Source organism: Trachemys scripta, chromosome 11 (genome assembly GCF_013100865.1).
Source record: "Trachemys scripta elegans isolate TJP31775 chromosome 11, CAS_Tse_1.0, whole genome shotgun sequence".
NCBI lineage: Eukaryota > Metazoa > Chordata > Testudines > Emydidae > Trachemys > Trachemys scripta.
The window spans coordinates 56,274,074-56,295,099 of record NC_048308.1 but is presented as its reverse complement, the minus strand read 5'-3'; the positions used below and the strand labels follow the sequence as shown (position 1 = coordinate 56,295,099).

Here is a 21,026-nt window from a genome sequence, read left to right as displayed (position 1 = left end):
GTGCAGATGAACAGAGCCATCCCTTGGGTAGGGCGAATCAGGGCGACCACTCCAGGCCCCGCTCTTTGGGGGGCCCTGCAGCCTGGTGCGATTGGCCACAGCAGTCAGTACTGGAAGACATAGGTGCAGGAACTAGGAGTGCGGGGGTGGGGGTGGGGTGCTGCAGCACTCCCAGGCTCCTGGCCCTGCGCACCACCGGGGGGGGGCTGATTTGTCCCGGATCCCGCACCCCCTAAGGATGACCCTGCAGACAAATGCAGGGAGATTGTACTTTGCATCAGGGAATGCATGGAAGGGGATTGTGAGAGATGCTCACAAATCAAATGGATGAGGTTTGGGAGCAATAGCGGAACAAAAAGGGTGTGGGGGGGTGAGACCAAACAAAGTTTGACAAGGAAGGATAAGCGGGGAGGGACAGAGTTATGTACAACTCTGAAGGAGAGAAGAATCTTAAAATTTGTTATGTCAGATGGGAAGCCAATGGAGAGATTCGAAACGGCGTGTTACATGATCAAAACAACAGGCAAAGATCAGGTTTGTATGGACTGAAGTGGGTCAGGGTGTGTGTTTGGAGCCAGAGGAGATTGTTGCAGTAATCAAGACAGAATGTAATGAGAGATTTGTCTCTAAGGATGGAGAAAAGGATGAATTTTGGAGATGCTGAAAAGGAAGAAGTAGCAGGATTTGGAAATGGCCTGCATGTGTGCGGCAACGAAGGGGGACGAGTTACAAATAACCCCCAGGTTACATGCCTGGGTGATGAAAGGATGGCAGCATGGACAACTGTAATAATAATAAAAAAAAAAAAAAAAGAAAGAGGAGAAGCTTGTAAACATTACACAGTATTACTCTGCTTGTTCCTGAGAACATCCACATACATTGTGTAAAATTCTCCTTTCTTTTCTCTCGTGAGTTTTCCAAGATAAACTGTTACACTTTTCCAAAGGGCAGATGACTACCCAACTGACTTATTTTTCCTTAGACCTTTTGTGGGCACTATAGAGAATTTTATGCTGTGCCAATAAACTGGGAGGAGAGATTACCCTCTACCAGAATTTCCCCAATCATGGGGAACAATGGGATTACAGTTTAAAATTAATATTGTTAAACAAGACACATAGTTCAGATATCACAGCCACTACTTACCCTCCCTTCCTTGGGTAGAACTCCTTCCCAAAGGAATATTTATTCATAACTATGTACAAAATATTTGATACAACCACAGGAATTTAGACAAAGGATGTCTCACAGTTTAAACAATGCATTTTCCTGTGTTTCTCTTCAGTATAGAAGAGACTAAAGGTATAGAGCAGGGGTCGGTGACCTTTCAGAAGTGGTGTGCTGAGTCTTCATTTATTCACTCTAATTTAAGGTTTCACGTGCCAGTAATACATTTTAACGTTTTTAGAAGGTCTCTTTCTATAAGTCTATATTATATAACTAAACTATTGTTGTATGTAAAGTAAATAAGGTTTTTAAAATGTTTAAGAAGCTTCATTTAAAATTAAATTAAAATGCAGAGACCCCCGGACTGGTGGCCAGGACCCTGGCAGTGTGAGTGCCACTGAAAATCAGCTCCCGTGCTGCCTTTGGCATGCGTGCCATAGGTTGCCTACCCCTAGTATAGAGTATGGACTAAAAGAACACGTTAACAGAAAAGTAAATATGACACTTTCTTGGGGTGCCTGGGACTACAAGTCACCTTGTTAACCCTTTGCCTCAGACAAGAGGGAGTCTTTCTTGTGGTAGTGAGGTGTCAGCTCCCAGATGCCACCAGTCTTTCAACCATTCAAGCAATCACCCCAGGGCTCTACCAGCCGCTCCTTTGCCTTACAATTTAACAACTCTTGGACCCCAGCCCCTGAGCCACTCCAAAAGCATCCCCCTCTAGAATCCAGCCCCTGTCACTTGACACTCGCAGCAATTACCAGGTTCCCTACTCCCAAGGGAATAGTATAAACGCACCAGCCTGTTTGATTCAAATGACTATCTGCTCCAAGATAACACAGCACTGTAATCTGTTTATTGTGAAAGCAGGTACAGTAGAACCTCAGTTACAAACACCGGAGTGACGAACTGACCGGTCAACCACACTCCTAATTTAGAACCGGAAGAGTGCAATCAGGCAGCGGGGGGGGGGGGGGGGGAGCAAACACTGTACAACACTGTGTTAAACGTAAACTACTAAAAAAAATAAAGGGCAAGTTTAAAAAAAATTGACAAGGGAACTGTTTCTGTGCTTGTCTCATTTAAATTAAGATGGTTAAATGCAGCACTTTTCTTCTACATAGTAAAGTTTCAAAGCTGTATTACATCAATGTTCATGTGTAAACTTTTGAAAGAACAACCATAATGTTTTGTTCAGTGTTATGAACAACCTTCATTCCCAAGGCGATCATAACTTTGAGGTTCTACTGTATAAGTTTTAGTAACAGAGGTAAAGATTTTAAGAGATCGTGAGAAAAGGTAACAAGAATAACAGGTTACAAATAAAACAAAATTATAACACACTTCTGGAAGACTTTGAACTATAACAAGCTAACCTCGTCTAAAGCAATTTCTCATTTAAGAACTTCCTTACATCATTTCAGCCAAGGTTGTTTGAAATCTTGTTTTCATGGGCATAAGCGCACTGCCTGGTTACCCCCTCAAGCACAGAATAAAAGAGTGGTCCCTGTGCTTCCCTCTTATACCCCAAAGTCCATTGTCTTTGCACCCCAGAGACAAGACAACCCCCTGTGGATTCTAGTCTCTAGCATCTTTCCATCTGCCTGTTTCACGGTATTCAGATTTGGCTTTCAATGCTCAATTTACATTTGACAGAGAGATACATCTTATCTCCTGTCTGGAAGAAACCTGTTTGTCAGCTATGCCTGGTTAAAGACTTTAGATACTACAGTATCTAAACAAAACTTTTTAAATGTCAGTACAGTACATATATTTCTCAACAATACAATGACCAGCTTTCATTTGATACTTTACAGGACACTATTTATGGATAAATACTATGAAAGCAATGTGTTAGGTATAGTGAGTTTGTCAGGCCTAGTAGGAGTTGCTGACAGTCATGAACCCTTTGCCAGTTGGTAGCAATGAGCCTCTATGTCACAGTAGAGCCTCTTGTTAAAGGTGTATACTCAAGCTATGTCTGCACTACCGTGATAAATTGACCTATGCTACGCAACTCTAGCTATGTGAATAACGTAGCTGGAGTCGACATACCTTAGGTCAAGTTACCGCAGGGTCTTCACTGTGGGGAGTCGACAGGAGAAAATCTGCCGTAGTGTAGGGGGAGGGAGGGGTAGAGTACAGGGGTCGACTGGAGAGCAATCTGCTGTCCATTTGGCGGGTCTTTACTAGACCCCCCCCTAAATCGACCGCCGGTGGATTGATCCTAGAGTGTTGATCCCGGCTGTAGTGAAGACCTGCCCTCAGTTAATCTGGATTTCAGTTGAACTGATATAGGACTATCCATCTCTGGGTTTTGTTTTGTCAATTTAAAAATATATTTCACTGATGTTTGCATGTCTTTGCCATGAGCAACCAAATAAATTACTTGATTTAAAAAGGGCCATGTCTTGCAGCTCTGTTATACATCCCAATACAAACTTCAGTCTTTAAAATACTTCTGTCTCTGCAGTTTCGACTTTTGATAAATCACTGATGACTTTAAATGATCCAAGAAAAAAAACAGTTGGGTGACTACATAGCATTGTTCTTCTTAATGCCTGTTAACTGCATTGAAGGAAGAAAAGCTTGTCCTACTTACAATAGCAATTGTTGCTGTATAGGATGGGACTGAGTGAGATTAAAGGCAGAAAAATAACTAGGGAAACGATACCTTGTTACTCAACTTATCACTCCCCTTTGAGTAATATCAGCTTGCTTTGTTAGGGGAAAGTTTTAATAAATGTTGAGATCCTTGAATTAAGATACGTAAGTGCAAAGTATTCATATTTATTATTTTATTAGTGTATTAGTATTGCAAAGTCAACACTGCCACAGATGATGAGCTGGATTCTATTTTTCTCATCTGTCAAAAAAGGTGTGAACCAAATTCTGACTGCAAGTTTATTATACTGGTGATGGTGCACAAGCTGCAAAAACCCCAACTTGACTTTCGTATCCTAGTTTGTTAGCAGTTGGCTATTCAAATGGCTATCTTCTAATTTGTAAACTGGGAAGTTTCATCTGGAAATTACTGAAAGAATAAATGTGGAACCCCATAATGCCATTTTTACAGCTGCTTTTATGTTTACAATAGTATGTTAAGTCTCAAAGCTGGAAGAGATCAGTTGCTCTCTCTTAGAGCTGCAAAAATAGAGTTCCAGCTTTATCAGCACTTCTCGTACCTATCGTTTATTGTAGAGAACAACTTATTGTGGAGCTTCTCTAATTGTCATGCTGCAGTTCTCTAAAATTTTGTAGAAAACTGACAAAAAGGGGTAGTTGAAGATTGAGAGCTAATTATGTGACCGTTGTGAAGGAAACACTACTTTTATTCATGTAGCCATTGATTGCACTTGTGCTGTTTGCATTGACATGGTTTGTGACCTAATTCTTGAAGGATAGTACTACTGGGTTTCATTTGAAGTTTGACTCTGTTGGAACACTCTCTTTTTGTGCAGTGAATCTGCAGCAAAACAAATAGATCATTTAATAAAATAAGAATGGGGAAGCTCAAAACCTCCTAGGGAGAAGGAAGTCCTGTATAGTCCAGATATGTCAGCTTTGCAATGAGCCTGTCAGTGGTCATGAAACATGAAGTCCTGAAGTCGCTGCCATGTCTATGTGTGGCAGCCTGATATACTGTTGCCAAATCTTTGTCTCCCCATCCAGTCTGACAATGAAATCTGGCACTGCTCTTAGTATAGTTGAGGGTGGTGAATTTGCATAGGATTTTACTGTTACCGTAGGTTGCGAATGCCATGAAGAACTCGTTGCCCTTTGATGCCCCTGATATGTCGCAAGAAGGCCAGAAGGTACTGAAGGTGGAGGTTACTCCTACAGTGCCCAGGATCTCTCGGACTGCCATTACGACAGCTTCCATCCGCCGCCATCGCTGGAGGAGAGAAGGTGAGCAGTCCCATGGCGCCGCGAATAACATACTGTACTGTGTTCATCTCCATCGTTACCAATTAGCTTCTGAATCTGAATGTTGGCAGAATAGTTTCATTTAATTGTTTTTCAAACAGCAGTATTTTGTAACAATATATAGCGCTTTACATCCTTTCAGAGCACTGCATGGCCATGAACTCTTTAAACCTCACAGTACTCCTGTGAGGTAGGTAAGTAAATGTTACCCTCCTTTTACGGATGGAGAAGCTTGAGAGGTTAGGTATCTTTTCCATGTTGCGTAGCATGGCCAAGGTGTGATTAGATCTTGGGAGTTCTTGGTTCCCAGTCCCACACTCAGTCCGTTAGACCACATTGCCTCCCATCTGTTGGCCTGACTTTTTCAGTGGTCCTGAGCAACCACTGATCCCACTTAAGTCTGTGGGAGATTGAGTTGTGCCCCTCTAAATCAGACCATTTGTTCTTAGAGAAAAATTCCTAAACTACTTTTGGGTAACTTATCTCATTCCCCTTCACTCCCCTATTTTTCTTGATGGATACCTGTATTGCTAAGAATAATATTTAATTGTGCAAGGAAGAAAAATAGATGTGGTGGTAGTTTTTTCTTGATGTGGGCAGGTGCACCTTCAGTATAAGTATGGCAAAAAGCTTGCTTAGAAATCACTGTCATATTTAAAAGCTTTGTGTTCCTGCATGTATAAAAACATCCATTGAAAAAGCTGCATAAATGGCTGAAAGTAAAAAGTGGGAAATTAAAATATCGCAAAGGGAAAACTTGATCCCTGGTTTCAAACCCCTGTCCCTTCTTTTACAGTTTATTTTTATGCATCAAGAATTGGAGTGCTTCATGATCTGTCAAGTCAGGTTGCCCAAGCCTAGAAACAAACGTTACCATTTTGCAGATTTTCAGTCATGTTTGTTCTTACCACTGATATCGTTTTGTTCACTTGCCAGTCTCTCACACGTACAATATATTCATCTGCCTCTTTCTGTGGTGTGCACACAAATGTACTCGTGTGTGTATATAAGTAAGGCTATGTCTACACTGCATACAGTGTGGATTATGAGGGTGTGAATTGCGGAGTGCACCAAAAGCCCTGTGTGGAAGCTGCTGGCATGAACTAAAAGGTATAAAGTTTGCATTTAACATACTCCTCTTTCAAAAGCTTAGGTATCTTTTAGCTTGCTCCAGCAGTGTTCACATGGAGCAGTTAGAGCATACCATTGTTGTGTACTGTGCAATTTGCTCCCCCTATAACCCACTGTACAGTGCAGTGTAGACCAGCCCTAAGTGTGGATAGTGCTTTTGTTTTTCCATGTCCACATAAATCTTCTCTTTTCCCTGCCTGGATTGGAATGCCTAGAAAGGAATAGAAAAGCACTAAAATTTTATGTGTTGAATCCCAGATGGCTTTGACTTCTCAAACGAGGCTGACTCAAGCATTCCTGGCTCCCCGATCCAACACGGCTCCACAGACCTAGGGATCAAACGTGAGCAAGAGGGGGAGGTGCTGGTGCGCAGGACCCCTGAGCATGGCTCACCGGAGCCCACCTTGACAGCAGCCACAACAGAGGGTAGGACAGAGAGGAGGCAGAAGTCAGTGAGGCAGTTGCCGGAGGAAGATCCTGGCTCCCTATCCCCAAGCAGAACTTCTTTCCATTCTAGTGCGTGTTTCCACTATCCCAGGGTGTATTAGCTTCTCTTTGCAATACACACATCCCCTATATACCTAGCACCAGGTCAGGTACTACCTTTTGTTATCATGTGGGCTGGCCTGGGGCTTGCATCTCTGTGTGGTGAAAGGCAGCTTGGCATGGCTAACGAAAAGGCAAGGGCAGCATCTAAGAGCATTGAGATTGCTTGGAAATTTCCTATTACTGAGCATGTTTACTCTAATATTTGCAAGAAAAATACTGCACCAAATGAGCATGAGCCCAGTTCAGAAAACCCGTTTTAGGGTATAAAAGAATCTTACTACAACTTTAGATTAACAAGCTAGTATTGGAACAATGTTTCAAAATTCAAAAGTGAATTTCCTGTCACTGTTAAAGTTGGGTTTGCCTAAGAAGTAGATTCCTAGTGTTCTGCTTTGAATAAATTCTTTTATATTTATTCCCCACACTTCTATTCACTAAAGTGTCACCATCTTGTCAGCCTGCGTGAGTGGACTGGCTGTAAACAACCACACCAATCCCCTAAATGGAATCAAGTTGTCACGTTTCCAGCCACTTTAAAACAGTGACTGTTTTTCTTCACAAACAGGTTCTCTTAGTGTATGCTGTTGGATTTTGCAACAGCTGCCCTTGCAGCCACATGTAGTATTCTGTGGGTTGTCTGATACAGGTTCATTTTCCTTTAGTGAGTCTATTAACTTATCATCTGTACTTGGTAAGAGGTATGCTTTCATGCAGTGAATTTGATTCATGACTTCTCTTGGTGGTGGTGGTGGTGGTGTGCTTAATTCCCTGGGCTTTTAGCTGAAAATGTATTCCCAAGAGTCCTCTGATCTTCCTAATCTGTTTCTGTAATTTAAGTTTTCTTTTCTGTGTGAACATTCCTTTGGCATTTCCAACAGCTATAAAGGTCACAATTTCTCTGAAACAGAGAAGGTATTTACAGACTGTTTCATATGTACTGCATACCCTTCGGGGTGTCCTTGTGGAAACAAAAATCTGAGATTCTTCTAGATTTGATGTATTGTTACCATGGAACCCACCGCAGTGAATCAGCCCGTAATGAATGAGGGTCACAACATCCCACTTCTTTGGAAAATAAGATACTTACAAAACATGATGCTGTTGAAGTTTTAGAATCTGCTCCTTGGTGTGTAGTGAGTTTGAGCATGCTCAGTAAACAAGAGCCCTACCCCAGCCTTACTCCATTTGTTCTGATTCGTCTTATTCCACTGTACTGACGATTGCATGTGCATGTCCTGAAGGATATGGAGAAGGCCTCAGCTTTGCAGAGAACCTTCATTAAAAATGGTTGCCCAGAATGTAGCCTCCCCTTTCTAACACTTGAGTTATTAAAATATCCATGTCGTTTGACTTGTTCCTTTGGAGTCTGCATCACTTTGCATGGTTTTCCTGGATATGAAAGTGAAGAATATTTGAGCAGATAACTGAACATAGAAAGCTGACAATTGCCTGTTTGCTCAAATTGAACAAACTTTGCCATTCAGTAATATTATGGGGTGGAAAGTGGCCATGGAGCTAAAGCAGATTTGACTACTAATACTTAAATTATTATTTTTATGTTATGTATATTACCTTGTTAATTTATTGATGATGATAATTTTGCAGAAAACTTAAATTTGCAAATACCCTCAATTGAGTGACAATGTCCTACCTGACAGCAGCGTGAAACGAGAAAGATCTTTCTTGGTAAACCCTAGTAATCCCTTTCATTGTTCAAGTTTGTTTATGCATCTAATTATGAGAAGGATAAACAGAATAAATACCCCTTTTAAACTAGTGTTTGGAACCAATACATGGAATGTTCTGCTGGTTTCCGAGAGGTGGCTTAGTGACACCTCAGAAAGGATGTGTGTTTAAAAGGGTTACGTGTGTTGATACTCTTCTGTTGGGTTGCAGCAGTAGGTATACACAATCATTTGTGGCCAGTAGATGATGGTAGGGGGAAAGCTGACATGGAACAAATCCAAAAATAAATGTAATACTTCTGCTGGATCTACTTCGTATTGACTTCTGTGTCACACTAAAAGTGCATTCTTTAGAGAAGCACTAATTCCTATAGAAAATGTTGAGAAACTTGAAGACAAAAGCTGTGTGGTTGACTTGTCATTTTCTCTCTCATTTTTATATCACACGAGCTCCTTTCCTTTCCAGGATTTTAGTCAATTATGGGGCTGTTCAGGAAAAGATGCTGTTTTGATTGTTGCTATTCTCTTGGAAAAGAAGAAACCTACCACTTTTTCTGAGTTCCCTGTTCCAAATAAGGGGTATAGAGAACTGAACTGCACTCTCCCTTTCCTTGTCTTTGAGGGTAGTGTTAGAGGAAAACTACCATCCAGTCTGTATATATTTAAGGTGTATTTTACTAAGGTGAAAGACTTCACTCCAATGAGAACTTTCCTGAGTATCTGGGATCTGACTAGCGAGAGATTTTCCTGCATGTTGTTTTGTCTGTTTTCTTCATTCTTCAGCATTGCTGTGCTGCCTGGGCCTCTGCATGGTTGCAGCATCCGAAAGCTTGCACCAAGCCTCTCATTCTCCTCTCTAAATTGAATGGATACTTGACAGTTTTACCTTTCCAATTTCTTTCTGCTGTCTCATGGTGTTTTTTCTGAAGTAGGATAATCTGTTTAGCATCCCTGATTATTTTCTCATGAACACTTCGGTGCTTCTTCACAGTGTTTGCATCAGTGTTCAAATAAAGCTTTTCCATATTGCTTAGGGGTGTCTCCCTGCAAGTTACACATCATCCATTTGAATAAGGGAGGGTTGAGAGAGGAGGTGTTAGCTGCTGCTGGGGTTCCTAATCAATGCACTTTCATTCAGCTTTGCATGATGGTATAAAAGAATATAAATGCTGGGTCTGATGGGAAAAGCTTCTTTTGTTTTCAGGGTATTTCAGTTGTATTATCCTTTAACCAGCACCTTTGAGGATGGTGGTGGTGGGTTGTTCGTAAAATGTCTCATTGTTTAATGTGGGGAAGTATTTGTGTGAATAAATGAGAAGACAAACACTTTTATATTTCTAAAGGACTGATTTGATCAAACAGGAAAAAAAACACATTTTAAATATATATTCAGGAAGTTGTAGTAAATGCATTTTAATAATTAGAAAATATCCCTTAGAGTTTAAAATGCTTGTCTTGTCCTGAGGCTAAAGTTTTTTCCAGGTATGAAGATTGCAGTACTGTGAAGTTTCCTACAGTTATGGGAGGTTGAATATTAGAGTAAACCTATGAGGATTACATAATAAAGCAGACCAGCATTGTACTCTACTGAGAATGGCTTTAGGTTAGAAAGTGGCTGAGTGCCCCCTTGCAAGGCTGAAACCAGGAATAACAGTGATCTTAGCTTCAACAAAAAGGGTTTCCTAAAAGGGAAAGGGATCCAAAAAACCCCATCTGTAAAGCTGTTCTGCTTTCTGCTTCTGAATAGGGCCGGCGCTTCCACTAGGCGACCCTGGGCAGTTGCCTAAGGAGGCAGGATTTGGGGGACGGCATTTTGCCGCCCTCGGCGGAAATCTGGTGGTGGGGGGTCCTTCTGCTCTGGGTCTTTGGCGGAAATTCAGTGGCGGGTCCTTCACTTGCTCCAGGACCCGCCGCCAAAGTGCCCTGAAGACTCGGAGCAGAAGGACCCCTGCCACCGCCGAGACCCCAGGATCCCTGAATGCTCGGAGGAGGAGCGCTGCCACCTAGGGCGGCAAAAACCCTGGCGCCGCTCCTGCTTCTGAAATATGATGCATAGCCAAGCTAGATATTTTTGCGTGGTGAAGGAGCACCAAGAGCCAAAGTACTGGCCTCAATAGGCTGCTGTGTAACTCGAAAGTTTAAAGACAACTTGTCACCTTTGTCAGTGCACTGGCAACAGTCTGTGGAAGGGTAGGTTCATTCCTGTATGTTAGACTCATAAACCTTTTGCCACCATTTAATGAGCTTCAGATAATCTCTATGGTATGTGCCAGAGCAGAGTGAGCAAACTGCCACTGGAATAATGCAGCAGATGAAGCTGTCAAACATGTACACTTCCTGGGGTTTCCCGCAAGCAGTCATACTTAGAGTTATCACAGGGAAATCTGAAATTCTTACAAATGGAAGGCCTTATTTAAAAAAAAGGTGAAATTTTGCTTTTTTAATCTTGAAAGTAAGACAGCTGGAGTGAAAATGAGCTCACTTTCACTCAAATGCAAAAACTACAATTTTTGAAATTCAAAGTCCTGTTCAGTTACGTGAGAAATGCATATTTTGTCATGTTTTGATGTAAAAACTACTTTATGAATTTCCTTGGGGTTTCAAAATGGCCTGAAACAAAATTGCATTTTTTATGAAAATACTTGCTATTTTTTGTACAATCCTTTTTATGGTATAGGACTGAAAGCAAACACTTAAGAAGTAAATGCATCTGTTTCCTTAGTAATGGAAAATAAGGGAGCAAAATGAAAACCACAAACTAGAAGTAGTTTGCAAAGGAACCTGCTGCCAGTAAATACAGCCAGTAAAACAGCAGAGCTCATCCACCTTTGCACCCTGTCAAGTCAGACTTACTTCCAGAGATCACTGACTTAATACACTCAAGGTATGTCTACACTGCAGTTAGACACCTGCAGCTGACCTATGCCAGCTGACTCAGCTCTGGAGAAGGGTCTGTTTAATTTTGGTTTAGATGTTAATGGGGACCCTGCCACTTTGCAGGGTCTAGAGCCTGGGCTCCGGTCCTAGAGCCTGGGCTCCAGCCCAAGCTCGAACATCTATACCAGTTAAACAGACCCTGAGCCCAAGCCCCATGGGCCAGACATGGGTTTTTAATTGAAGTGTAGACATACCCTCACAGTTGGGTTTTAAACTCCTAACTTTCAAAACCAGACTTCAGGTTGCATCCTAGGAAACTGAGGCCACCTCTAGGTATTCTCTGTTCTCCATTCATGGCCTGGAGTGATAGGTTCCTGTTTGACAGGTAGGTCCTGTTCAGAAGCACAAAGTCTCTTCCACAGGGTGCAGCACTTTGCAGCTTAATCTTGTATTCCATATACAAAGAGGTATTTTATAGATAGAAGATATTTAGGCAGCCAGGTTACAAGTGATATGATGGAAGCCAGCTTCATGTAATTGCTGGAAGTGCAAGGAGGACTGGGGTTTGGGGGAGAGATGACAATTAGGAGTTAGGGTTTATCTCCAGGAGAAAGTTTAGTCACATTATGTGCCAGTTAGCATCTGCTGAAATCTACTACACCTGCAGGCGGGGTGGCGATTGGTGACCAATGGTCTGACCTGTTCCTAAAGGTTGCTGAGCTCTTGCAGCAACTCACATTGACTTCAGCAGGAGCTGCATTTACTGTACTCAGTACCTCTCGGGATGCAGCCCTAAATCAGGATAAAAATAGCAAACTAGGCTGAAAGGATGAGTGAAGGGGTTGTGGAGAATCCTTCAGACTGAATTGGCTAATGGATTGGATAGTCAAGCAGAGTTGTTCAGATGCTCACAATTATCTGTGCCTCTACTAGTAATGCTGGAGCTGATCAGTTCTACAGAAGGTGATAAAATAATACAGATGAGAGGTTTACCCAGATAAAAAGTACATACACAAGAGGCTCTGATTCTCCTCTCACTTGTGTAAACAAAAGCATAATAGATTTATACAAGTGTGAGAGAACCAGGCACAGTGCATATGAATGGAACAGAGATAAATAAACCATATGGAGCCTGAGTTTTCGTATTTACACATGTAAATCAGGAATAACTCCCTTGAAGTGAATGAGGCTACATCAGTGTAAAATCAGGCAAGTGAGAGGTAAATCAGGCTGCTAGTGTAGAGTACTGGAATTTGGTGCTGACTAAAGTTACTATCCACTATGTATAGAGGGAAGATTTTTGGTTGCAGGAATCCGTTAACAAGTGGAAAAGTGTTTGGATCAGAAAATGAAGTTCGTTTTTAGTGACGTTTTGTTTACATCTGTACACATCTACTTCATATAACTTGACTGTTTAGTTTCTGGGTCTGATTTATTTGTGTTGGGTTTTTGTAGATACTGAGGGTGTAAATGGAAGAGAGGAATCCGTGAACTTCAATGATGCTGACGAAGGATTTTCATCAGGAGCTTCCCTTAGTAGCCAGCCAGTTGGGACCAAACCTCTATCGTCCACATCCCAGAGGGGCAGTTTAAGGAAAGCAGCAAGTGGGCGTTCAGCTAAGGATAAAGAAACATCATCTGCCACTAAATCCAATGAGAGCCCTCGAGATTCAGTAGCTCGGAAGCAGTACCTGCACCAACCAACTGACCTTACTGCAGAAACAATTGAGATGACACCTACAAAGAAACACCTCAGCTTGCCTGCTGGGCAGGTGGTACCAAAAGCCAGTAGCTTGAGCCTGATCCGGACCGCCAGTGCTTCCTCCAGTAAATCATTTGACTATGTGAATGGTGGTCAAGCAGCTTCCATTGTTGGGGTTGGCACTGAGGGTGTTACTAATCTAGCAGCTGGCAATTCCAATCGGTTTTCAACTATCAGTCTACAGGAGGACCGGCTAGGCCAAGCTGGGGAAGGTAAAGATCTCCTTACCCCAGGGGCTCCCCTTACCAAGCAGTCTCGATCCCCAAGTTTCAATATGCAGCTGATATCCCAGGTGTAGCTTTGACTCCCCTCTTCCTCTTTAACCAACAGACAGTTCATCCTTGGGCAAAAACAAGAACCTTCATCCCACAGTGTGAAAATACTGACCATTGTGATCTCATTTGATTCAGTTTAGATATCATCCTGTATTTTGTATGAAACAGCAATAAATCTCCCCTCACCCCCAGTCCCTACCCCTTGTGAACATGGTTGTGAAGCAGTATAAAATGTACTGTATGCCTTTTCCACACCTTCCTTTCTCCTTGGGTGATGTGCAATCCATCGTAGGCTGATCAGTCCCATTTCAACACTGTGAGACTGGTGATATTGGAGGAAATGGTGAATGTGATCCCTATGAGATGATGCTTTGCTTTGTTAAGAAATAGAAACGGGTTAGTTTTATCAGTCTACAGTACTGCAAAGACTACTGGATCATGATTTTTCTTAGAACCAGGAGTGCCTCAGAGATTCTAATGTGACTTTGGACCTCTCTGAGTTTGTGCAATCAGTTCTGGGGGAGGGGAATGTCATTGTTGCTCCTGGCTGACCAATGCACTTTTCCATTAAAATGAGAATTGTTCTTTTCCTTCCCCACCCTCACACCTCCACTCTCCTACTTCTGAAACTCTTCCTGTTCAACAGTGGAGACATGCCTATTACCAAGTCGTTGCCCCTCAGATAAAGAGAGGCCTGTAAGTAGAGAACGTAGGTCACAGTGTACTACTTATGGCGTTGTAGCCATATTTGTTATATGTCTTCCCCTCCAGGACACAGGGTCATTCCGCTTACACACTGGAATTTGGAAAGGCCAGACCTGTTGAAATAATTCAAAAGTGGGAAGGAGAGATACTTTCCCAGAAATAATTAACTACTAGCTCTGCTTCTCTTTGTGTGAGGTGATGATCACTGAATTGAAACAAGCGCATCTTCAGGTAAACAGAGGGATTCTCAGGCTGCATTCTGTGGTATCATAGCTGTTAGGGAGCCTCTCCTGCTTTCTTAGCTGTTCCTAGCTCAGTCACAGTATAGATTAAGAAATCTGTAGTCCAGACATAATCCTCCAAGGAGATGCATCAGGGATTGAGATACTGGTTTGCTGGAAACACTGAAGCGTCAATGTGCAACACTTTCTAGAAACAATGTTGGTATAACGGGGTACTCAGTCTTTTCTCCCAGAAGGACCACACTTCACTGCCTTTGTATTTACAATCCATTGCATTTTGTAAATATTATCTGATCATTTTGCTGACGGAGGCAGGCAGTCTCCTAGAAAACTCTGAACTCATGCCATTGAGCCAAGTCCTGAATCTATGTGATTGATGTATGGGCAGCAATTGGTACCTGTGCTAGAGATCACTACTTAAAAGTACATTTCTGATTACAAAGGAGGATGTTCATCATATTTTAGCCTGTGTCTTTCTTTGGATAACTAAGGAGAAAAGAGGAAGCTCAGTCTTTTCTCTCTTCTCTGTTGTGACCTGGAAGTTTACAGGCCATTAACCCCTGGAACAGATTAGAGTTACATTTTTTCATTATGTAGGCACTTTTGTTTTATAATTTTCACTGTGAAAAAATATACACAAATGGCTACAAATAACAGGCTATCTTTTGATTTATAAAGATTGTACGAAATTCAGAACTAAAATGGCATTACATTGCTAGTGGTTATTTAATGTTGTTAAAATGTTATTTCGAGCTTTCTATTCTTCTCTTTTTAACACCCTCATTTCAAGTACCATTTTTCCAAAGTGACTTTCAAACTTCTAGTTTAAACAGGTAAAGGAAGACATTTTTATGGTTGAATGAGTTACTTGGTCTCTTAATCTTCATATTTCACATTCAAAGAGGAATGATAACATTAAACAGCATTCAGAATTATGCCAAAATTTCAGTTAAACACTTTAAACACCAACATTCAGTTAAGAAAAAAGAAAAAAAACACTTTATATTCTCGTTAAAAACTGCAGCTAAGTCGCAAGAACTGCCAGGGATGCATAAAGTGACAGAACAAAGACAAAATCAGGAGTAGCCAAGAGGTAGTACCCTTGAGTAAAGTTGACCTAAAAAATATGTACTGTGAAAAATAGTGATGCTTCACAACCTAGCAAGAGATGGCTACACTTGTCAGTTTATTTTCTAGAGTACTGGCAATGGAGACACTTAATATGATGGCTGTGGTTGTGCAGAAGCTTGTCTGATGTTTTTAAAGAGGAGTAAAGATGTATTCGGAACAGATTAAACCAAAAAAGGAAATATTACTGAAGATAAATATAATTTCAAATTGATAAGGACCAAATTATTCCTTTATATTAGTTCTTGAGGTGGAAATGTAAGTCAGGCGGTCAGGCTAGTTTTGGAAGAATCCCAATATATTTTTTCAAGTGTGTGTGTGTGTGTGTGTGTATATATATATAAAAAAAAATAAAAATAGTAGAGGTATATACAAAAAAATACATAGTGATGTTTGTTAGCTCTATTGAGGTTCTATATTTTCCATTGTTAGTTTTCACCTAAGGGATTTATAACTCTTTTAAAAATTTTGCATCAGGCTAAAACTTAGCAAATAAATTTCCATATCATGATCCATTTCTTTTACAAAATGCAGTTAAACCAGTTCAGCAAAATGAAATAGTCCTGTGATTTCAAATTGGGGAGTCAAATGTGGGTGCTCAAATTTGAATTAAGATTTAGTCACTTTTTGAAAACCAGTTTTGCAGGTATTTAGTCCTTATTTTGGTGGAGTGCCTTTTGTTATATTTTATAAATCTGTTATAAGTATTCGTTAATCTGCTTTTGTGTATATGCACACTACTTTTGCTATAATATGCTTTTTGATAGAGTTCAAATTCTGTCCCTATTAACACCCTAGATGTTCCACACTATGGACTGACATGATATACCATAACTTGTCCAAAGGATCCTTTGAGTGCTTCGTGTCAGACGTTCACTGATAACCTCTCTGTGTTCTGGAATGACTCATCCATTAACACAAATGAAGCAGCCATTATAATGTGTCATGTCAGTGCTATATATCATTATTGCTTTTAGATGTGTCCATCAATCCATGTCAAGGTAGTTGTGAAATATGATGTACTGAGCTTCAGTGAACTTCAAAGTACTGTGGCATTAATTGAAATGGAAATACTTGGGATACAAACAAAGAATAATCAGAGTTGACTTTGGAGGGTATTGTATGTTACTGTTAAACTAAGTACAAAACTATTAAAATAATAGGTTTCTGATAATGTGACATAGATTTAGACTTAAGTTCTTTATCGTTACCTCACTTTATTGTCTCTCCGTAATTATAATGCATTTGGTATGTAACATCATGCACTTGTTTTAGACCCTTGCAATAGTTGAATACAGTTGCAGTATACAAGAGGTCAGAATGCAGAATACGACATTCCTCCTTATTTGAGATAGTATATATGCACAACTCTGAAGTGGGGAACCATGGGTACTTGTAGCTAGGTGTAGATACACATTTAAGTAAGGATAGATGTATTATCCCTTGATTTTAGCATAACTGTGTACAATAATATGCTGGCATTTGTAACTCATTTTTTTTCTGGGGCTTCATAATTTAAGGAAATATAAAATAATTGGCTGCTAATTAAATCTTTGATCAGCTTTTAAGCTATTTTAAGTGGCTTTTTGGTTGAGCTGTGAGCCATTTTTCATGCAGGCAGCAAGATGACAAGTAATAGCTGTTTAAACAAATGTTGCAAGTGAAGATTAAATACTCTACTATCCATCCATTTAGTTTAGTTTTCAGAATATAGAGACTTTGTACCTTATTGTACATCTCAAATACAGATTTGTGATGTGACCTTGAAAAAGCCTTTTTAGGAGTGTGAACAGCCTGTCCTTCCATTCTGTAGCAGTGAACATTTTATCACACCGGTTATGTATTATATCAGATATTTGTATGGTTTGCAAATATAATAGTCTCAGATACATAAATCTGACATTTCCAAATAAATTCTCGTATTTCTCTTACTAGCTTATAAGGTAATTAAAATCATCTGCTTTGAGATTGGAATAGTGAAAATATTGTTTTCTGACAAAATATTTTATTTGCACTACTTTTGTGAATAGTAGAATGTACTGGGGCAGAACTTTTTCTCACCATGTGAGGTTTGTGTGTGGGTAGGTACATACATTTGTCACATGTTGTCAATCAATTGCCTCAGTTGTGTCTGTACTGTATATAAATGTAAACATATTAGAAAATTATGGGGGTAAGATCCACTACTAAATAGCGGCAAATACAAAGTGGGTTGCTTTACTTTTTGGATAATTAGTAATTAATTTTAAAGCTTAGTTCAAGGGGAAAAAAATTCAAAATAATGATAAAAGGTTCACAAATATATTTTGAAGATTAATTTTGGAACAGATTATTCTACACTGAGGCGATTTTTAAATCAACAGTTTAAACCTTTTTTGTCCTTCCAGATAAGCCAGTTGCTACCTGCTTTTAAGATTTCAGGTGTTTTAATTTTCTTAAACCTGGAAACAATTCAGACAAATGGATTGATAGGTAATTTCGGTTTGATTTTTTTAAATCAAAAATAAAAAGCTCTTTAAAATCAAAACGATCTGAAGATGGAAATGACCAAATTGACTTTTCAAGAAAATAAATTTTTGAAATTAAGTTGTACAAAATACTGTCCCCCTAAATTGTGGAAAAAAGTGATAAATAGAATATGAGCTAAGCTATTATTTATTATGCACTGTACAAACAGAACAAAAAGACAGTCTTGATATTTTAAATTCTAAATCATACAAACCCTAAAGTGTTGCAATCTAGCATTGCCTAAGTCTAAGACATGTTACCATAATATGTTAAACTTACTATCAAGTGCATTAGGTATATTTATTGTATCCATTGGCATTGTGAGAGTAGTTTGTATGTGGACAGTGAACATGTATTTTTATTTCTTGAGTCAGGAATGATTGCAGAACTCCAGGGGCAAAGCCAGAAGTAACCTGTGCCAGTCCATTCCAAACACGTAAAATAAAAAGGGCAAATTCACTGTAGTGTACATGCACTGAGTATTCATCTTAAACCAGACCATACAAGATTTGATATCTTGTTTGGTATTTTAAACTTAGTGTTTGTTTCTAGGACCTGGGCCTTCTTGAAAATTCCCTTGTTACTCCTCATTTATTCCTTGTGGCATTTGGATAATCAAGGTTGTGCATTACCCGGACGTTTATTTAGATATTTTCTATGGCTGAAGTATAAATGAACATATAAACCCTTCTTTCAAAATTGTCATAATAGATCAGCTGAGAGCCCAGTATATATACCGTACCAGCCTATTACATTTTGATGGAAGACAATGGAGAGGAGTGGGGGAAACTGATCCGTCACTGGTACATCAAAACAAAACACCCCAAGTGAGTGTGAGAATAAGATTTTGCAAGGCTGGCATATATATGTTCATATGACCATTGCTAATATTTTTAATATGGCTTTTTAAAATCCTACCTTATTAAGCCCAGCTTGCAAACAGGAAGCAAGAAAATAGCTGTAGGCACTTAAAATAATGAATACATTTTACCTGAGGGTTGGCTAGGGTCAGTATCTGTGATAAGAATAAGTTCCATTTATTTTGTAGTTATCCCTAGAAGTCTAATACGGAGAACCTCAGATACAATCTGGATGAAAAATTAACTTTTTATCAGTGGACAATCCATCCCAAGCCAGACCGTTTAATTCTAGATTTAACTAAATTAGATGCAAACTGCTGTTTCTGTTTCAAGATTTAGTGTGATCCCTATAGTACAGAAAAGCAAATTCCTTTTTATCTGTCCTACATGCATGAGACAGTATACCAAAAGAGACCATTAAGGGACCAAATGTAATTAAAATGGGGTCCATCCTTCAATAAATTGTCCCTTCTAATGTAAAGGATTGCTTTTCTATTCCTGTGAGGAAACATGGATGGAAACATGTTGTATAGTTATTTTGAGATCCTGGACTACATTTTGAGCTAGGATTTTGTCAACTAATTATTTTGTCATGAATTCCTATTACAGGTTTACAAGCAGTGAAGTGTGAACGAATAGAGCAGAAGACCCCTGTATTTTGACTGAATATTTCTGTCAAACTACATTTAAAAAAATTGAATTTCCAAACAAAAGAATTAATCGGCTCTAGAAAAATCAAGTTAATTACTGAAATGTCTTCAAATGAGCAAATAGCTATATTGTGTCTGTAACACAGATAACTAATAGTTTAGACGTATCCTCCAATAAGACTAGACTCCTTTATGGTGCTTTGTCACTGTATCTTTATTTCAGGTGTAGGACAATTGATCCTGCTCTTTTCCAGCACTGAATAGGAAATTTAACAGGTTGATAGTAGCTTCTCTAAGTAAATTAAATTTCTTCTCCTTGACATTATAGGACTTAGGAGTGACAGAAAATAAGTTACTGAAATTTTTCCCTCCAGTTCAGACCATTCACTAGTCTTGCATATTTTTTTGTTTATGAAAAATGTTACTAGCAAAAAGTACATGGCTTCTAATTTGCAGTCAGTATGAGTTAGCAGTCACTCAGGATAAATTACTTATCTTTGCAAAGTACTCATGGGTTTGCTAGTGGTCAAAATGTTTGTGTGTTCAAATATGACTTGGAAACATTACATTGCTGCAAGAAAACAGTAAATACTTTTGGGCAAGGGCATTACTAGTTGGTTATTTATGGAATGAAACCATGTAATAAAGTAAATAACCTTAAGAGAGTCATTTAATTGGAATCATTTTTCCATATCAAGGACACCAGGCAAAAGCTAGTAAAGATTTTGAATAATTAGGTCATTTTAACACAATACATTTTGAACTTACTATGGTAGCTTTTATTTGCTATAAGTAAACTGAGGTACCCCATGCTGTGTTTTTTAAATTTGTAATAAATTCCTCTACTTTACAATGAATCTTTTGAGTCTTACTGTTCGTGTAACAATATAGAATTTGCAGTCAGTTTGACTAGCAAAATTAAACAATCTGCAAGGATTGAGATAGTATTTTCTTACTGTTTCTGTCATACAAGGTTTGTTTCTCTGAACTAAGGTTTTTGAAGGATTTTTACTACTTTGGCATTTTATGTAATCTTATCATTGTCACAAAAGGAATACAGGCAGCAAATAACCTACTTTCTGTGGACAAATCTGTTTGGCAAAAGGGCTTGAATTGTGTAGATGCCCTTTTTTCACCAGTGTGTAACCCTGCATGTTGGTATGCACTCCCAAACATTCAGGATATAGTGCTGGTGAAAAACTAAACAGAATGGGTAGTAAATGCAGTCTCTGTTGCATGTCGTCCTTTAACCTGGGACCAGTGAAAAATCTTCATTCTTACAGAGCTGAAGATAACACACATTGAAGATCATGTTATTGGTGCATGTAAGCCATTATCTTAACTGTCTTACTGAAACTGGTTAATGCTGTTGATCGTTGTTGAAATGTGAAATGTAGTTACTGTTGACCTTGTATATATTTGCCAGAGATTAAAAAAATAAAGAATATTTTAAATCACTGTAAATAGAGATGTATAAAATGGAAAACAGTCTGCAATGCAGAATATATATATATATACATACAATGTTAAATAAATATTGTGTTTCTGGATGAATGTGTA

At 39.4% G+C, this 21,026-nt stretch overlaps 1 protein-coding gene across 3 annotated transcripts in view; it reads left to right on the top strand.

The window, feature by feature from the left end:
- FAM126B (family with sequence similarity 126 member B) overlaps nucleotides 1-21,026 on the top strand; it is a 95,963-nt gene extending 74,937 nt beyond the window's left edge. Inside the window, exons 12-14 of one of the 3 annotated variants that reach the window (XM_034786172.1) lie at nucleotides 4,917-5,076; nucleotides 6,484-6,651; nucleotides 12,792-21,026. In XM_034786172.1, coding sequence (XP_034642063.1) covers nucleotides 4,917-5,076; nucleotides 6,484-6,651; nucleotides 12,792-13,396 — 933 coding nt within the window. In that variant the 3' untranslated portion in view covers nucleotides 13,397-21,026. The remainder of the gene's footprint in view (nucleotides 1-4,916; nucleotides 5,077-6,483; nucleotides 6,652-12,791) is intronic. The other 2 variants (XM_034786173.1, XM_034786174.1) reach the window with 2 other exon arrangements.